The 16,777-nt window shown below is 53.5% G+C and overlaps 1 protein-coding gene across 6 annotated transcripts in view; it reads right to left on the bottom strand.

The window, feature by feature from the left end:
* ACSL6 (acyl-CoA synthetase long chain family member 6) overlaps nt 1-16,777 on the bottom strand; it is a 111,090-nt gene that overhangs the window by 21,149 nt on the left and 73,164 nt on the right. For 5 of the 6 annotated variants that reach the window (XM_016118434.2, XM_016118430.2, XM_016118432.2 and 2 more), the window contains exons 2-11: nt 13,140-13,360; nt 10,156-10,270; nt 9,431-9,495; nt 9,058-9,159; nt 8,486-8,585; nt 7,751-7,929; nt 6,729-6,761; nt 5,327-5,378; nt 2,023-2,096; nt 252-329 (exon numbers count right to left, since the gene is read on the bottom strand). In XM_016118434.2, coding sequence (XP_015973920.1) covers nt 252-329; nt 2,023-2,096; nt 5,327-5,378; nt 6,729-6,761; nt 7,751-7,929; nt 8,486-8,585; nt 9,058-9,159; nt 9,431-9,495; nt 10,156-10,270; nt 13,140-13,334 — 993 coding nt within the window. In that variant the 5' untranslated portion in view covers nt 13,335-13,360. Of the gene's footprint in view, nt 1-117; nt 196-251; nt 330-2,022; nt 2,097-5,326; nt 5,379-6,728; nt 6,762-7,750; nt 7,930-8,485; nt 8,586-9,057; nt 9,160-9,430; nt 9,496-10,155; nt 10,271-13,139; nt 13,361-16,777 lie in introns of all 6 variants that reach the window. The other variant, XM_016118435.2, reaches the window with a different exon arrangement.

The following is a 16,777-nucleotide window of genomic DNA, read 5'->3' as shown; positions in this document are numbered from 1 at the left end:
AACCTTCTGAAGATAAAGCTATTTAGTTCTACTCCCTGGCACCACTGACAAGTGATACATCCTGCTAGGGTTCTAGGTCTGGACACAGATTGTGCCTCCCTGAAGCCAGGGCCTTACCTGCACCATTCGCTCAAACATGTGTGCTAAAGGCAAATAGGAAATGTGCACATCCGCACAAGTGGGAGCCCACTGACTCTGCAAGAAAACAGAAGGAGCCCAGGCAAGGCCCGTCAGTCCGGTGGGTGTCTTACCTGGATCACTCTCTCAAACATGTGAGCCAGAGGCAGGAAGGAGATGAGCACATCGTCCTGTCTCGGAAAGATCACTTTCTGCAGGTGACGGGCATGGGAGACAGAAAGGAAAGAAACACTGACAGGAAGACAACAAGAGAGTCATAAAACAATAAAGAGAAAATGGTCCTGAGGGGGGCAAACAGGAAGAGGGGGAAGGGAGGTGAGGAGGTAGGGCAGACAGAGAGAGGTGAGATGGGAGAGAAAAAGATGAGAGAGAGAGAAAAGGAGGGAGGGAGGGAGGGAGGGAGAGGAAGAAAAAGGGGAGAGGGAGAGAGAAGAGAAGAGAAGAGAAGAGAAGAGAAGAGAAGAGAAGAGAAGAGAAGAGAAGAGAAGAGAAGAGAAGAGAAGAGAAGAGAAAAGTTGAAGGAAAAAAAGAGAGAGAGGGAGAAAGACAAGGCAGCATAGGAAGCGGAGCGTTAGGTCACAGCGCCAGTGGGTCTAGGTTATCTGCAGAAGCAAAGAGCCAAATGAAGCACACATAAACCAGCAGAGCAGAGCTCCGCAGTGAAGTCTCCTTTTGGGAAGGGCCTGCATCTCACTCGTAGTCAGTCGGCACCAGACCGCGGCCCGCCTCCTGCCCCACAGGCCCCAGTTCACCAGTCTCCTTGAGCCACCTGGGCAGGGATTCAGAGGTCCCGGCTTGTCAGCACATACTAATCCCCTTTCCAGAGAAAGAGACCCAGAGAACCCTAGATCTATAGCAACCGTGGCTAGGGTACCTGTCCCACACGGAGGAGGGGGCGAGGCCAAGCCCCAAACGGATGGCTGAGTCAGGCCTCACAAGCCATGGCCTGGAAACAGGGCCTTTAAGAGAGGGAGCCGAGAGGGAGCCCTACTGTGTCTGCCCAGCCCACGGCTCACAGATGGACTGACTTCAGAGACAGGGATGGGGCTGAGGGATAGGCCACGCCTTCGGGAGCAATCCTTTGCTGGACTTTGCCGCTCTCCGTCATTTGTAGACACCTGCATTCTCCTGGGCTGACTTTTGGACAAGTTCGGAAAAGCTCTGGGAACCTGGCTCATGATTCCTGACCTGGGTTGTACCAAAATATGTAACTGTTTGGGGCACGTGCTCCATTATGCCACCTGCCATGGATGTGGTTAGTGATCTTTCTCCACAATAGTGAAAAAGCTTAACTTCTATGAAAAAATGCATTGCTTTCTCCTTAAGGAAACTGCAGGACATTCAGAAACTCGCCACTTATGGGAAAAAGGTTCTTTCTCTTAGCCAGTTATAAGATGCTAACATGCTTTTTGTCAGTCCAAGATATCAAGCTTTTTGATTGTATATTTGCCTTTTTAACTACAGCCTTATAAATTAGCAGTTGCCACTGTTTCTCAGACTCTAGCAGTCTTTAAACACAAAATGATTGAATTAAACCCTGACCTGAAAATCAGGCTATTAAGGATTACTTTCTAAACAAAGGTACACACAAAACCACAGGTAACTCACTTTTTGAAGTTAAAAATGCAAAAACAGATTTAGGTGTTTTTCCTTCTCGGATCTTAGCACTCTTAGAAAAATCAACTGAATGGGCATGGATCATTTCCATGTTTGGGGTTAAAAGTGTCTGTGAAAGTGGGGTTGCCCTAATGAGAATACAAACTCCTGCCTGTGAAAGGCAGTCCAGATTATGTTGGGGAAAAAAAGGAAACAAACATAAAAAAATCTCTCAGGTCTGAAGGTATCCTCAAGAGACACCTGCATTAGTGCGCCTACTTTATTCACCTCTGTCACTTTCAGAAAGCCTGAGAAATCAGCCACCACGTTCCCATGGGTGAGCATCGCACCTTTTGGGTTCCCTGAAAAGAGAAAGCAGGAAGACGAATTAGTTGGAAGCTCAAGGGCCACTCCTTAAGAACAGTGTCCAAGTCAGTAGTCCCAGACATCCTGCACTGTCCACCCAGAACTCTGGCCTTCGTCCACAGCCACCTTCAGAGTTCTAGGCAGATGAATGCTGCTTCAGGGACCTTTATCCTGGAGACACTCGAGGCCCACCTGGAGGCTCCCAGTATCTTAGGACCAGAAGGCAAGTGACACAGCTGCACAGGTGGGGTGCCTCATGGGGCTGGCAACTTGTGGCCTGAGCCTCACCCTCTCCTGCCTCCCTTAGGGAGCACAGCTCTCAGCTCCCAGTCTCACATACACCCAATACCCTATGATGCTCTCTGGGCCTCAGCAGACCTTCTCTCCAGAAACCAGAGGCCGACTCTTCTAGCAGACTTCCTTGCTGCATCCAGCACCTGGAAAAGCCCAGGCTCAAGCCAGGCTGGCAGTCTGAGGGCTGAAGCAGCCCCTCCTGCCTGCTCGTTGGCAGGGATGGGGCATGGATGGTCTTGCTTTGTCATGGCATGACCTTTTGCTACTGCTGGTAAGGAAGCCCAGGGCTGCTAGGATGACTCAGAGCACAGAGGTCTGGTGGGGACCCAGGGTACAACAGGCTGGGGAGGGAGGCTGGCCTGGACACAATTTCATGCCGGGGCGGACACCACACGGCTGCTGCTGCGTGGATCTCACTGATCCTGACCTGGCCTTTCACTGCCAGTGTGACGTCAGCAAGCCATTTCTCCTCTCTCTCTCTCTCCTTACCTGTAAGATAGGGACAGTGATACCCACCTCATAGGGCTTCTATATGCTCTAAGGACACAATCCATGTACAAAAGATGTTAAATTAGAAGTTTCCACTGAGGCAGCAGATACAATAGCTATAAAATCCCAAAAGAAAGGGGCAGGCCGCGTGCAGAATTTCCCCAAGAAATAACAAACCAATATGTTACCTTTGCAACCCTCACCCAGAAATAGGAAATAAAAGGGCTAAGTAGAGATTGAGAGTATTATACTAAATCAGCAAGTGTCCATGAAACAAAGAGCGAGTTTTAAACGTTTGCCACAAACCATCTCCCTGCTTTCCTTTCCCCCTCATTCTCCCTCTTGACTTCCACCTGGTAGCAGAGGGTAGACATCTTCATCAGCAAGAGAAGAAGTACCAGAGTGGCAGAGAGGAAAGGCGGACCACGCCTTGCCCACTGAGCCAGCAGCCAGTTTAGAGAAGTACCAATGAAGCGGATTGGCTGACACTTACAATTCTGAATTAAGTCTCATCACATGCCAAGAAGAAAATCTTCCCCCAAATGGTTCCACCACCAGGATCATGAGCTAAATATCAGGTTCAGATCATATTTCCACCTTTTCCCACTGAAAGAACAATGTGGCTACGGATAAAGCTGGGAGTCAGGACATTTGGTGTAGCAGGGCAGCTGTGTTTGGCTTGGTGATGCTGAGGCCGCACATGGTTGGTGTGCTGACAAACGGGTGACGAACAGTGGCATAGCTCGGGCTTAGACTAATGCCAGGGAAACCCATGTGTGCAGCCAGGGAGGCTTGCTCACTGCCATAGCTCTGCCCTGGCACCAGTCACAGAGCTGGAGCGGGAGGCTTGGGCACTAATTACCACCTGTTTTCCAGGCTCCATACATCCCACTTCTACCACGCAGAGCACAGGCAGGATGGCTTAGCTTCCAATTGTGATTCCATAGCCTGGAAAAGCACTGTACATGAGCCGTGCCCTCTCCGGCTGAGCAAAACACACTTCTGCATCATGAAGATCTTTTCCAGATATGGGGGCAGCATCTGTGACCAAATGACCCATTAAAAGCCTGAGGGCGCTCTTGATGACAAGGGTCCAAAACTAAAGGCCACAGTAGTGACCTGCTCCCCAACTCAGGGCCAAGAGACATGTCACCAAAACTTTACGTTGTGAAACTCGTGACACAAAGCAACATACATCTGAAGGGCATTTTTGAATTCTGGGCTGGCTCTGGATGTCAGCTCCTAGAGAGCGAGGGCTGTGTTCTTCCTCCTCTGTCATGGTTTAGCAGGGTGTGTGGAAATCCTCGAACCCACCTGAGTTCATGGCAAAAAATCCATCTCTATTCATCAAAGCCATGCTGATCATGATCCACCCACATGGAAAGCCCCTCCTGTGGGGCTGGTGTGGATGTGCCAGATGCCTTAGAGGCTGCATCCGCAGAAGGTGGGGGGAGCCCTAGTTCACTACCCACCAAGTGTTATCATCAAGGCGGGCTGTCCCCGGTCTAGAAAAAGAAGGCTGGAAACTTCTTGCCTGTTTAGGGCAGGGCAAGCAACTTCCCAAGTCATCAAATGAGACAGAGAGGCAGTAGCGGAAAAAGCACTGGTCTGGGAGTTGGGAGAGCAGGGCATAAGTCCTCTGCCTTTACTTGCTGGTGACGTCCCCTAGGACAGTCCCCATGCCTGCTCACCTCAGGCCATGCTGAGGCCCCAGCGGCACAGTGAGGGGGTGAACAGGGCACTGCAGACTGCAGAGTGCTGTGCCTGTGACCATGGTCCTCAGGCGCATTCTGCCTCCCCCAAGAAGTAAGTCTTCCTTGGCTGTTTCCGCTGATGCTGGTGCATGTGGCCCTCTGTCAGCACCAGGCATGCAATGTGTCATTTATACTCATCCTCTTCCTGATGGCCTTCCCCATGGCACAACGGCTCCAGCCGGCAGAGCACTTACACCGACCTTTCACACACCATTCCATCTCCTACTTGGCACCTTTAACCACCTTTGTCACAGTTGAGAAATCAGGGACAGTGGTGGCAGAGAGGTTAAGTGACTGGCTTGTAGCCTACCAGCAAATGGCTATCAGCCACCAAACCTCACACTTCTTCTGCAGTCCCTGATGCAAAGGCCAGGCAGGGTCAGGAAGCAGAGGGGTGAGAGCAGTTCTCACAAAAGGCTGATGACACCCCGCAGCCCAGCCCTCCTCTGGCTCCAGTTCCTGGTAGTGGTGCCCCACCCCAGACCTCCCAGTACACACTGTGCATCCATATCCAGCCCTGTGCTGGGCACTGGGAGTAGCAGGAGGGACCCAACATCTGGAGCCAGGCACAGGATAAGTCTCAACCCATGCCTACAGAGGGCACCATTGACCTCTGCAGTCACCCCACCAAGGCTGCCAGGGAAGGGTGCAAGTGGCCCTGGGTGGTGGCCTTTAGTGCCTCCACTTACCTGTCGTGCCACTTGTAAAACACACAATGGAGAGGTCGCTGGGCTTCGGCGGCTGCAGAGGTGAAAAGAGGCGTGTGTTAAAGAGACCTGGTGAGGGGCCTAAGACCCCTGGGCCCCCCCACCAGCCAGCCCCTCTGGGCGCCCCCACCCACGTGTGTGCTGTGCGTCGGTGCACGTGCATGCCCCTGTGTGCTACAGTCACAAAGTGGCCAGGCAAGTCCCCAGGAAAGGGGGAAAGAAGCTGGGGAAACCTAACGGGGGCACGAACATCGACCTGTCCCACCAACCTTACACCCAGTCCCACTGCCTCACCCCCTCGAGTGGATTCTGGGTGGGATCAGGCTGCAGTGGCCACATCTAAGCCTCACCCAAAGCTCTCCCTTTCCTAAAGGATGCAGCCCAGTTCCCTCCCCCCTTCCCACTTTCTCCCAAATGGCTGAGGTTGGACTTAGGAACAGGAACCGAGCTTCCCCTGGTGTCACCGAGACTGCTCTGCATCAGGCCCCTGCCCTGGTGCTGGGCACAGAGTCCTGGAGTCGCCAGGAAGAGCCCACTGTGACCGTTTGCACATAAAGGATGGCTTCCCAGAGGGGGTGACGCAAGTCGAGTACTATCTCTCAGATGAAGCGAGGATGGACATTTCGGGAGAGGAACTAGCCCAGGCACAGGCAGAGGCACAGAGGCAAGGGCACGCTGACGGATCAGAGAGTAGTTCTCTACAACTGGGACGCAGTGTGTGTGAGGTGGGCACGCACCAGGGGATACCCCAAGGGCCCTGGGAAGACAGGATGTGACCTGCTCCGGCCCGAGTATGAGAAAGCCCGTGGGGTGGGGAGGGGTGTGGGGAAGGCTAAGCTGGAGGGAGGGTTGGAGGCAAGAGGCCTTGTTAGAAAGCTGAATACCCCCACACATGGCTCCTCGCAGGAGGCAGTGACCCTCACTGGGGACTAGATCCCAGGCAGAATTGCTAAGGGATGGATGACACACAGAAAAGTTCACACAGCAAAGATGAACAAAGACAGCATATGCCACAAGGCCCCTTGGCCCTGGGGTCCACTTCTGGTTCTGTTGCTGCTTCTGTCCTTCCCATCCTCTGGAGAGTTCACTACATTCAAAGGGAAAAAGTAAGACTCCGAAAGAAAAGGTTACTGGAGAACCAAGGGTGGCCAGGATTGGCTGTCCCTTTTTTCTCCTCCACCCGCAAACGACTGACTCCTGTTCCAGGTCCCTCTCTGGACCCTCGCCCACAGAGGTCTTGGGAGTCTGACTGGGTATTTGCTGAGTTAACACTGGGGTGCCACTCTGGCCTCTCTGCTGAACTCCTGCACATAGGAGGGGCTCTGTGAGGCTGTGCCCTGCACACTATCTTCCTCAATAAAGACCTGCTGGCAGATGAGCTTACCACTGGAACATGATGATTCTGTTGGCCACAGTCCTAGAAGAGGAAAATGCTGATTTTAAGTGCTCAAAAGTTCTCATTAATCAAAGAAAAAATAATCAAAAACAAAACAAAACAAAACAAACAAACATACAAAACAAAAAACAAAAAAACAACTCAGCACAGTGTGCCTTGCTCCTGTGCCAAGCCCAGGGTTCAGGATTCTCTGCCCATGTAGAAACACTGCCTCAGTGGCCTCTTCTCGGATACACGTCAGGGCCTAGGCCACCCCCCACATCACAGACAGGGCAAGAAGGCTTGAGGTGCCCATGGTACATCTGGACACAACCTCAGGACAGAGTGGCTCGGTGGCCTGGGCTTCCAGATTAGTGGGCAGGGCTGAAGGGGCAGGTGGGTCTGCCAGTGTAGGTGTGGCCCCTCAAGCTGTAGAGGCTGAAAGCACATGGGCATTACAGGTACCGTCAGGAGCAGAAGGAGAACTGGAGGGCCCAGGGGCATAGATCCCATATGGCAGAATTGAGGTCAGTTGCTACTGAGCCAGTCCTGAAGCCCTGGAGGCCAGGACATCCTGTGTTACTCCAGCAGGCCACGAACTGCCACCAACCTGACATTTTTGGGGAGGTCATGCACAGAAAAATTGCTTCTATTGGTTGCTGGGGACCTTGGACACATTTGCAAAGACCTCTCCATGGCTCCAGAACCTCACGTCTACTATCCTCAGGCTCAGATAGGCTGACGGCTGGCTGGAAATGAGGAGGCTCTAGGCTGGTACCACCATCTGCCTGTTGGTGCCTGTGCCATTAATTGTGCCAGCCAACTGAACCTGTCACCAAGAGGATGCTGTGGGCACTGACTCCATCACCTACCACCAGCCCTTGTGAATCCTGCCCTTCTCAACCCTGACACATCCTGATGGCCCACGACATCCACCCAAGGGCAGGAGAGGGGCAGATAATCAGCATCTCTGGCTTGGTGGCCAATTAGCTGTGGCCCAGCAAACGATCCCAACAGAAGCAGCACCTCACCTCCACAGCCTGCATAGACTTAATGACCACTCCACACTCCTGCCCTCTGTCTTTCAGGGCTTCCTCGAACGGTTCCATGAGGATGATCAGCTTGAGCCCTGGAGTCTCCTTCCTCTCCACATGCTCCAGCAGAAGCAGGGCCTTCTGGGGTTTATCCACAATCACGGTGCTGATGTCAGCTGCAGGGACCATCAAGAAGAGTCAGGCTATGTGGGCACAGGCCGTGACTGTGGGTGGCATGTAGTGGGCAGCAGAACTATGGGCTGTGTGTGCCACAGCTGGTATGCAAGTGAATAGGTAAGACGGGCCATGTGGGCCATGCGTTATGTACAGAGGAAGGTGCACGGAGCCTGTGGAGCCAAGGGCAGAGGCTGCAGTATCTCCTGGAGCTGATTCTGAGCTCCCCACCTCTGCTTCGGGCTCAGCCCCCATCATCCCAGGTCAGCTTGAGGTATTTACCACCCCAGCATCTGCCCTAAGCTGCAGTGAACCGCACAGGGTAGGCGGCCTGTGTGGGAGGTGGTGCAGAGGCTCCTTCTGGCAGCCAGACCTGTAGAAGGAGCCCGTGATAAAGTCTAACTGGAGACAGCTGGACTCAGGAAGCCAACTCAGGGGCCAAAATGGAAGCCTCTAGCATTCTCTGATAGTGAAAGGAAAGTGCTCTTTTTTAGTGTTACGCAATTGGCACAACCTGAGATGCTGCCAGTGGCAGGGAGGGAGCAGTGGTGGGCTCACCTGTGTTGATGATGTAGCGGATAGACCCAGGGCCCAGGGTGTCATAGAGAGGGACCACCACCATAGAATACGTATAGCAGGCAAGCTCCGCGATGATCCACTGTGGAGACACGTAGGTCAGGGGTCGGGGAACACAGAGCAGAAAGGAGGGCTCAAGCAACCAGGATCCGTGCTGTGGGTCCTGTGCCAAGGGGGCTCTGTTCTAGCCCTCCGCATGTGGCAAGCTAATGGGTTGTGCCTGCCCACCCAGTTTTCTAGACCATGCTCACCCCAGGGAATTCTGGGACTCCAAACAGCCCCAGGCAGAGGTCCTTCCTCCCCACTGGCTGAGGGAGCAGCTGTGTATGGGGCTGGGTTGGGTGTGGATGCAGCTTGGCTAGGATGTCCATTCTCAAGAAAGGGCAAAGCCAAGGGAGGGGGCGGGATGGTGGGTGGCATGGCATGGACCAAGGATCCCCATTTTACTTCTTCTCTCCCAGGCCCTACAATCAATATGCGGGGCCAGGGCTGTTCTATGGTACACAAACCCCTCTCCACCGATACTTCTAAAACCAGTCAAAGCAGATGCTCACCTCTGGTCGATTTTGGGCAAAAACACCAATAAACTGATCTGTACATGCTTTACAATTGTGCTGGAGAAGTCCAGACCCTAGAAATTCAGCTCTGTCGGCCACCTGCACACAGACATGAGAAAGTGATAAGAAGGCAAGGACTCTTCAGCAGGGAAAAGAGAGCCCCAGGTGGGACTTCCACAGATCTGAGAGACCTTGTCCCCAACTCCCTACCCAGGTATACGGGCAGCTCTGCGAGACTGCCGCCAGGGGTTTGGCTGAGAGGCCAGGAAAGAAAAATATGACCCTCTGAGACCCAGCAAGGTACCCACCAGCCCCAAAAGTGCCAGGTCTACATGCGCAGGCAAGATGGAGACTGTCCTCTATCACTTACCTCCTGGTAGGACAGCCACTGATATGGCTGCTTGGGCTTCCTGAAGCCAAGACAGGGTCCATTTCCTGAAGAGAGAAAAGCAGGCTTTGTGCAAGGCAGGAGGACAGGGTGGGGCTGCCACCTGCACCTGCCCATCAGAACACCTGGATGGGCATCCTATATTGTGGGGTGCGCCACAGCCCTCTCTGGCCTGCTGAAACCCCAGAAGGCCTAAAGTCCACAAGCACGGCATCGCCCCAGGGATCAGGGAGGTCCAGGAATGGGGGCTGACACAGTGCTGGTTTCTACCATGACCTGTGTGATGCGGCCTCGAAAGCACATGGAGACCTGGGGCCACTGGACAGAGGTGGTACCTCTGAAACCACCTCGCTTGACCCCATACCCTGGGTCACCCAGACATCTCAGCTCAGGTTCAGAACCATGCCGGATAGTGGCTTTGTAGTTCAAGGTTCACCAGGGGCTGCCAATGGGAGATACAGAGCATGGGCTAAGAGTTGGCTCAAGCTCAAGAAGTCCTAGGGCTGGAACAAAGCTGAGGTCAGTTCTTCAGCCACAGAGAGTAGCTACTTCTCTGACTGGGTAGGAGGAGGGCCAAAAGTGGCCACTGCCCTCTGGACCTGGGCACCACTCGCTTGCCATGCTCCAGTACCATGCTGGCTCGCCCCTACCCTTGCACTGGCTCAACCTCTGCCCTAGCCCCTTCAGACTCCAATGGCCCCTCTCACCTGAGATGCTAAGCCCACGACGGAACACCTGGTACATGGTCCTGGCATCGTCGTAGTAGTGAGTAAGCAGCTGAGGGCCATCCCCGATCACGGATCGCCGGGCCCCACCACTGTCCTATGAGCCAAGCACAGGCCAGAGAAGCTGACTGAGGCAGGCAGGGGCGTCGGGAGGGGGCACCAATACGCATCAGGCTGTATGCAGCTTGGATACACACCCAGGCCACGCCACCCGGCTGGGGCTGGGGCATGCTCTGTGTACACCAACACGCACGGCCTATATTCACTTGGACTGTGCACATACAACTTGTGCACACGTTCATGTCCGGGTGGCTTGTATATACTTGACCTGCATGCATCCACACTCACAGTTGGCTCATGCGCATGGGCCCAGCATACTTGTCTCCCATATGCACACGCAGCACCCACACCCTAAGTCAGCATGTACAAAGTGTCTAGAATTTCAATTGCTGTTCACACTACTATGGTTCACTGTTGGCTGAAGTCAGGCTATCCTTGGTGTCAGGATGAACCTGTCAAGGTGTCCCCATCCCACCATCTGCTGCTGCTATGCTACTAGGTTAAGAATCATTTGGGTGCCATCCATCATTCACATAATAGTGTGAATTAGTTTGAGGAGTGGCTGACAGTACTTTGCCAAAAACAGAGGGCTAGAAGGCTGTGGAGGGAACAAGGCAGTGAGTTCCTGGGTCCTCAGCAGTGGGGATCTAAGTGGGAAGGCAGCAAACACTCTCGATGCCTTGGGCTAGGGAGAGGAGCTGGGCTTCTCCTGTCTCCCCTCCTGGGACTCCCCAAACCCAGAACTCTCCAGTGCCAGCACTCCACCTCTTCGCTGAGCCTAATTTCGGCTGCATTGGGCTAGCCCATGGCTCACCACCTCTTGAAACACTGGGTCTGAGGGAAAATCAACTGTTTTGTAGTGGAAAGTTATGTTTGGCTAGTGAGTGTTTCCTAAGTACCAGACCCATGTAAGACCTGTGTGGGAAGCTGGGGCATGTACCGTCAGACTTGGGTAGCAGTCAGGGTGTCAGAAATGGTAGAGCAAGAGACTGCGCGTGCCAGGAACAGAAGGAGTTCAAGTGGTGAGTGTATCAGGGAGTGGCCAGCTGAGCTGGGATTTGAAGGATGTGCAAGGCGTTGCCAGGCCGTCTAGCCTGACGCAAGAGCAAGTGCAAATGCGTGGGGCAGGAGACACAAGTGCATCCAGGGAACTGTAGGCAATTCATGGAGCTCCAAGTGGTAATGGAGGAAGCTAGAGTGGCTGCAGATGAAGGCAAGGAGTCTGGACTTTAGGTTTAGGACAATGGGTGCCAGGGGAGGATTTTAAGCTGGGGTGAATGATGTGATCCAAATTATGTTTCTCACCCAGCAGCACACAATGTAAACGCTACCAGTCCCTATATGACCTGGGCTCCTCTTACCTCTCTCACCTCATTTCCTACTCTCTCCTTTGCCTGCTCCACTGCAGCCACTCTGGCTTTCTGTGCTCCTGGGGGATGAGGTGAGGGAGGGCTCAGTCTTCCTAGGACGGGAGGCTTTAGCTGTGGCCATGGGCTGTCCTCCCAGCCAAACCCGCAAGGTAACTGTGGCCCCCACACACTGAGCCAGGGCCACTCTCCATCGAGACCCTATCCAGACCACTGTCACCTTCAGCCCAGATGCATCGGTTACCTACTGATGCTTTCGCATGCCACAGCCACCCTTCTACAGCAGAAAGTGGCCCTGTCTCTCTCTACTACTGAACACCCAAAATAAACCCATGCCCACCCCAAGGGGCCCTGCCCAGTTCATGTGACTTTGTCCTTGTTGACCTCTTCAGGTGAGTTGTCATTATAGGTTTACCAAAACCAACCAGTTTTAGTGCTTTCTCTGGATCATCTCTACTCTTTTTATTACTCGCTTCACTGTTGAAATTGAGGCCCAGAGAATTAAAAAACTGCTAAGGACCGTGAGAGGCACAGCCAGGGCTGCTGGTCACCAAAGGCCTCTCTCGCCACCACCCTGCTAGCCCACCCTCCCAACCACACGAATCACCACTTCCCAGAGCCACCAGGTGCATTATCCCATACCTCCACCTTTTCACACATTGGTCCTTCTGCTGGAAAATGCCTTGAGGGTCCTGGCCCTACCTTGACCTGCGCCCTCTCCTACCAGGCAAAACTCTGCCATGCTCATGATCACCAGGATGCACTGTTAAGAGCAAAACTCAAGGTGCTGCACAGTGTACATAAAGTGATATCATTCTAAAGGGGGGGGGGGGTGGATATCTATGCGCTTGCTCATAGACAACTGTTAGCACGGTTCTCAGGGGAGGAGAACTGGGAGGCCAGAAGAAGAAGAGGGAAGCTTTTCAGTATGTGTCCTTTCGTTCCCCTTGAAAGTGTGGATATGTTATCTATCCGGAATGAATACAATTAAAGTTTCAAATAAGGCAATTTTTTAAAGGGCGAAATAAATTCCATAAGCTTAATAGAAAACCAATCTCACCAGTCCTTCTAGACTGAGCCCGGAACACCCCTGTGTAGGCCGGGCCACTGCACCTTCTTCCCCTTATGTGCCCAGGGAGGCAGTATGCTGTGGTGAGCTCAGCTCTGCGTCCTAGCACCAGACCAGGGCTGGGTAGAGGGAGGGTTTGCAAGGGAATTTACCTGGCAGCCCCCTGAGAACCTGCTTAGAGGCCTCCTATTGAGGCACCATTGAGCCAAGGTCCCTACCTAAAAAGCAGGCAAACTGAAGACCAGGGCAAGGCCAAGGTCAGGCTCTGCCAAGGGTTTGGGTTCTAGGAGAGGCAGAAGGAGTGCGTGGTAGGAGACCCTGTCCAAGGCCTCTGCGGCTTGCTGGCTGGCTGCCAGGGGAACCTGGGCTTCTCATTTGAGGTCAAACAAGCCACAAGTTTACTTCTACCTTCAAGATGTCTGTCCTCTGCTCACTAGTTCCCACAGCTCATCTGCTCCCACCCTACTCACCTCCACTTCCTCTGACTGCATCAGGAGATCGCACGGTGGTTTCAAGGCCTTTGGCCGGTGAGTGAACCAGTAGGCGAGGATGGCGGCCAGCGCACCCATACTCACGAGGGTAGTGGCTGAAAGACTGCGGAAAAACTGACCCAAGTCACCCAGCTCGGGCAGCCGCAGCATCCTCAGGATCTCCTGTGTCTGCATTTTCTCCAGAAGTGAGAGAATGAATTCTGCAGGAAACAAGAGGCAGGTGAGGGTGTATGTCTTCCCACCTGTCTTGGATGACAAGTGACACAATGACGTTGGCCAGGTCTTGGACTTGTGGGATATACAGCCAGTCTCCTGGAAGGGCCTTTCCGGTGATAGGCCAGAACTCTAGCAGTCACACCTGCAGTCAGACATCTAGTCAGTTTTCCCAGGAACCATATGCTCAGGCCCTGGGCCACCACTGACAACCGCTTCCATATTTTCCAAGGGCTCTGAAAGCTCTGAGTCAATGCTTCCTGAGCCTCAGGGCCTGGGTGCTCTGCCTCTGTTGTGTGGTCACAGTATTTTGCTTATCTTTGCTCCTAGGGTGTGCAGAGGACAGATGGCAGCAGGCATGCCTGGCACAGTGCCCAGAATGAGTGGGGTGAAGGCGTGTGGACTCCTCCCACTCCACCTCAAAGCTCCCAGCCCCAGGCCCTGCCCCTGAGGGAGACACTGAAGGCAACACGGGCAGAGCCCACAGACCAACCCTGACAGACACCTCTAGCCCTCATGATGTGAGGGCTAGGAACCACCTGACAAGGGCTCAGTGGGTGGTACTCAGCAGGGTCCCCCCAGGCCCACATCCTGGCCTCCCACGGGCTCGCCTCGTAGCAAATTTGGAGCCAAAAACCTACCAGGGTGAGAGGTGATGCTAGTGCCACCTTTCTGAGGACTAGTTGGCCCCAGACTGCTGACCACTGTGCACTGTGGCTCTGCACCGCCACAAACCAAGCACCAAGAAGAGCAGTTGTCCCCACCTGTGCTATCCTCTCTGGGACCCCATCAGCTAATGTCCAGAGGAAAAGGGGGGTGGCAGAGAGGAGCAGGTGTTAAACTGGTGGGAAGGGAAAGGAACCAAGGCTCAGAGGAAGAGGGCTCAGCAAAGTGCTTGTACAATCCCAGGGTAACCAGCATCTCTTGTGATATTGCATATGGTGGTCATGGTGCCACGTTCACCCACCACGGTCCAGGTGGACACAGTGGGCCTATCGGGGGGACGTGGAGGATGCCCTGGGGTAGGCAGTGGGAGCACTTCTGAGAAGCACTGATGACTGATTTTGATTCAAAGAGAACAGGCTGCCACATCCTCTTATTAGCTGATAAGTGAAGCAGTGCTGGCAGGGCAGAAATACAGCCAGCAGGGCTCAGGGTTCTGCGCTATGCCCAGGACTGAGGAAGGGAGCCAGGGCAGGCCAGGCACTGAGTGCCTTTATCCCCACAAGGACCTCCATGGTGTCACCGCCCAGTACGACCTGAGGCTAGAAGTGCTACATGACGCCTGCAGGTCTGCCAGCCCTGTGGGGCTGGCGGGTCCCAGGCAGCCATGCACTACCCACAGGCTTCCTCCTGGCTCATGACTTTTGGAAGCACGACTGAGGTCTCCCTCCTTGAAGAAATAAGAGGCCCCACAGCAGCCACTCCGCAGCTATGGGATGTGAGCCAGACAGCCACTGCTTGACCCCTGAGAGAGTGGAGATCAGCTGAAAGGCCAATAAATGGTATTTGTGCTAAACTGTAACATCACCACACCAGAGATGAGATCAGTGATGTGCAAAGTCATTGCTGAAAAAGCGAGTAAAGCTCCTCAGTTCAAACCCCTTCTCCTCCACTTAGAAGCTATGCAAGATGGAGCACATACCACCTCTCTGGACCTCCGCTTCCCCATCCTTAAAATGGGGACTGGATCGCTCAGGCATGCAAAGTTCCTTGTACTGCATCTGGCACAGTCGGGTGCATGCCGGGACTAAAGAGATGGCTAAGGGGGTGCTTATCAGACGAAGGAGGCTGCTCAGCCCAGGCTGGCCCCAAAACTGGGCAGAGGTGGCTGGGCCTATGCATTGTGTTTCCATAGGAGTTTATGCTCTACAGATGGTACAATGAGTTGACTGAGTCCCAAGAACACTTACAAACTACCCACAGGCTCTGGGTGCTCCCTGGGGAGCAGAGAAAGTGAGCCCCCAGGCAGCCAGAACATTCTCATGGAATTTCTAAGACAGAAATCCGGTTTGGCCAGCAGCCGCCTTGAGCTGGATTAGTCCTAAAGCCATCCCGCAGGAATGAACCAGTCCTGGCATATTGATCAAATTAAGGTTCTTCATCAGCAAAGTGGAGGCCCAGCTGTGGACCACAGTAAATTCAAAGAAAACTGCTCTGGGAGGGTCTTGGCCAGGTGGCCAGCTGGCTTTCTTGAAACAGTTATTTTCCTAAGCTGCGGATGGGGACACCGAGTCACATCCAAGGTCTATCAGCTAAATGACTCACCTGATAGTGGACAATCCAGATATGCCACCAGCTCCTGGGGGCGGGGGGGCTCTGAGCTGACCGACGTTTCTTCTAATGGGCCAAACTGACTTAAGCAGTTGGGAAGCTGAGCCCGCCCCTAGATGTCCCTGTAGAGCTCCTAAAAGCTCAGTTGTATGGTCCCGAAAGTTTTAGAGAGAATCCTAGAACCTCACTACCACCAGTCCCTTGTCCTTGGCAGTTGCTCATGGGCCCAAAGCTGTAGCAAAACATGGGCATTTGTTGCAATACTGGATTTTCACAGACCACAGCCCAGAATGGCCAAAGCCATATACCTATCCATTGTCCGTCCATCCATCCACCCACCCATCCATCCATGTATTCACTTATCCACCTACCCACCCGCCCATCCAACCACCCATTTACCCATCTACCCACCCACCTACCCATCCATCTACCTGTTCATCTATCACTCACCCACCTACCTATCCATCTACCCACTCACCACTCATCGACCCATCCATCCCGTGCATCCATCCACCCACACATTTACCTAGATGGCCCCACTCTCATCTAGCTCAGTGTTGGGTACTGGGATAAGGCAGATGGGGGCCTGCCCTCAGTCCCACGGGGAGACACGTGATGGAGCAGGCAGTGCTGTGCAGTGTGGTTTGGGCTGTGATCAGGCATGAGGAGCCAAGGAGGTGCTGAAACGGGTATGGAGAATCAGGGCAGACTTCTGGCAGGGACTGAAGAGTAAAGAGGAAAGGGTGTCCCAATCAGAGGGAAGCAAACATACCAAGGCTGGAGTCGAGAGAGGCCAGGGAGCACTTAGGGAACTGAATATTCCAGGCAGGAAGCAAAGTCTTGAGCCCGTGAAATCTTACACAAGGGTCAGCACAAGACAGAGGATGGTCTCCCCAATGTGCCAAGGTTTCAGAAATTACCCAAGTATCACAGTCCCCAGGAGAAAGAGAACAGACCCTGTCTAAACTTCCTAAATTCTCAGGCCCTGGGAAGCCCTTGCCTGCACATTGCACTGTCGGATCCTGACAAGAGCTCCATGAACTCATTATAAAGTGGGAACACAGAGACTCCACTGAAGAAGTTACTTGCCATTTACAGGTACACAGTGAGCGAGTCGGGGAGCCAGGTCT

This window comes from Rousettus aegyptiacus, unplaced genomic scaffold (genome assembly GCF_014176215.1).
Source record: "Rousettus aegyptiacus isolate mRouAeg1 unplaced genomic scaffold, mRouAeg1.p scaffold_m13_p_7, whole genome shotgun sequence".
NCBI classification, from domain to species: domain Eukaryota; kingdom Metazoa; phylum Chordata; class Mammalia; order Chiroptera; family Pteropodidae; genus Rousettus; species Rousettus aegyptiacus.
The sequence above is the reverse complement of the archived record's forward strand: the minus strand, read 5'-3'. Positions and strand labels throughout refer to the sequence as shown.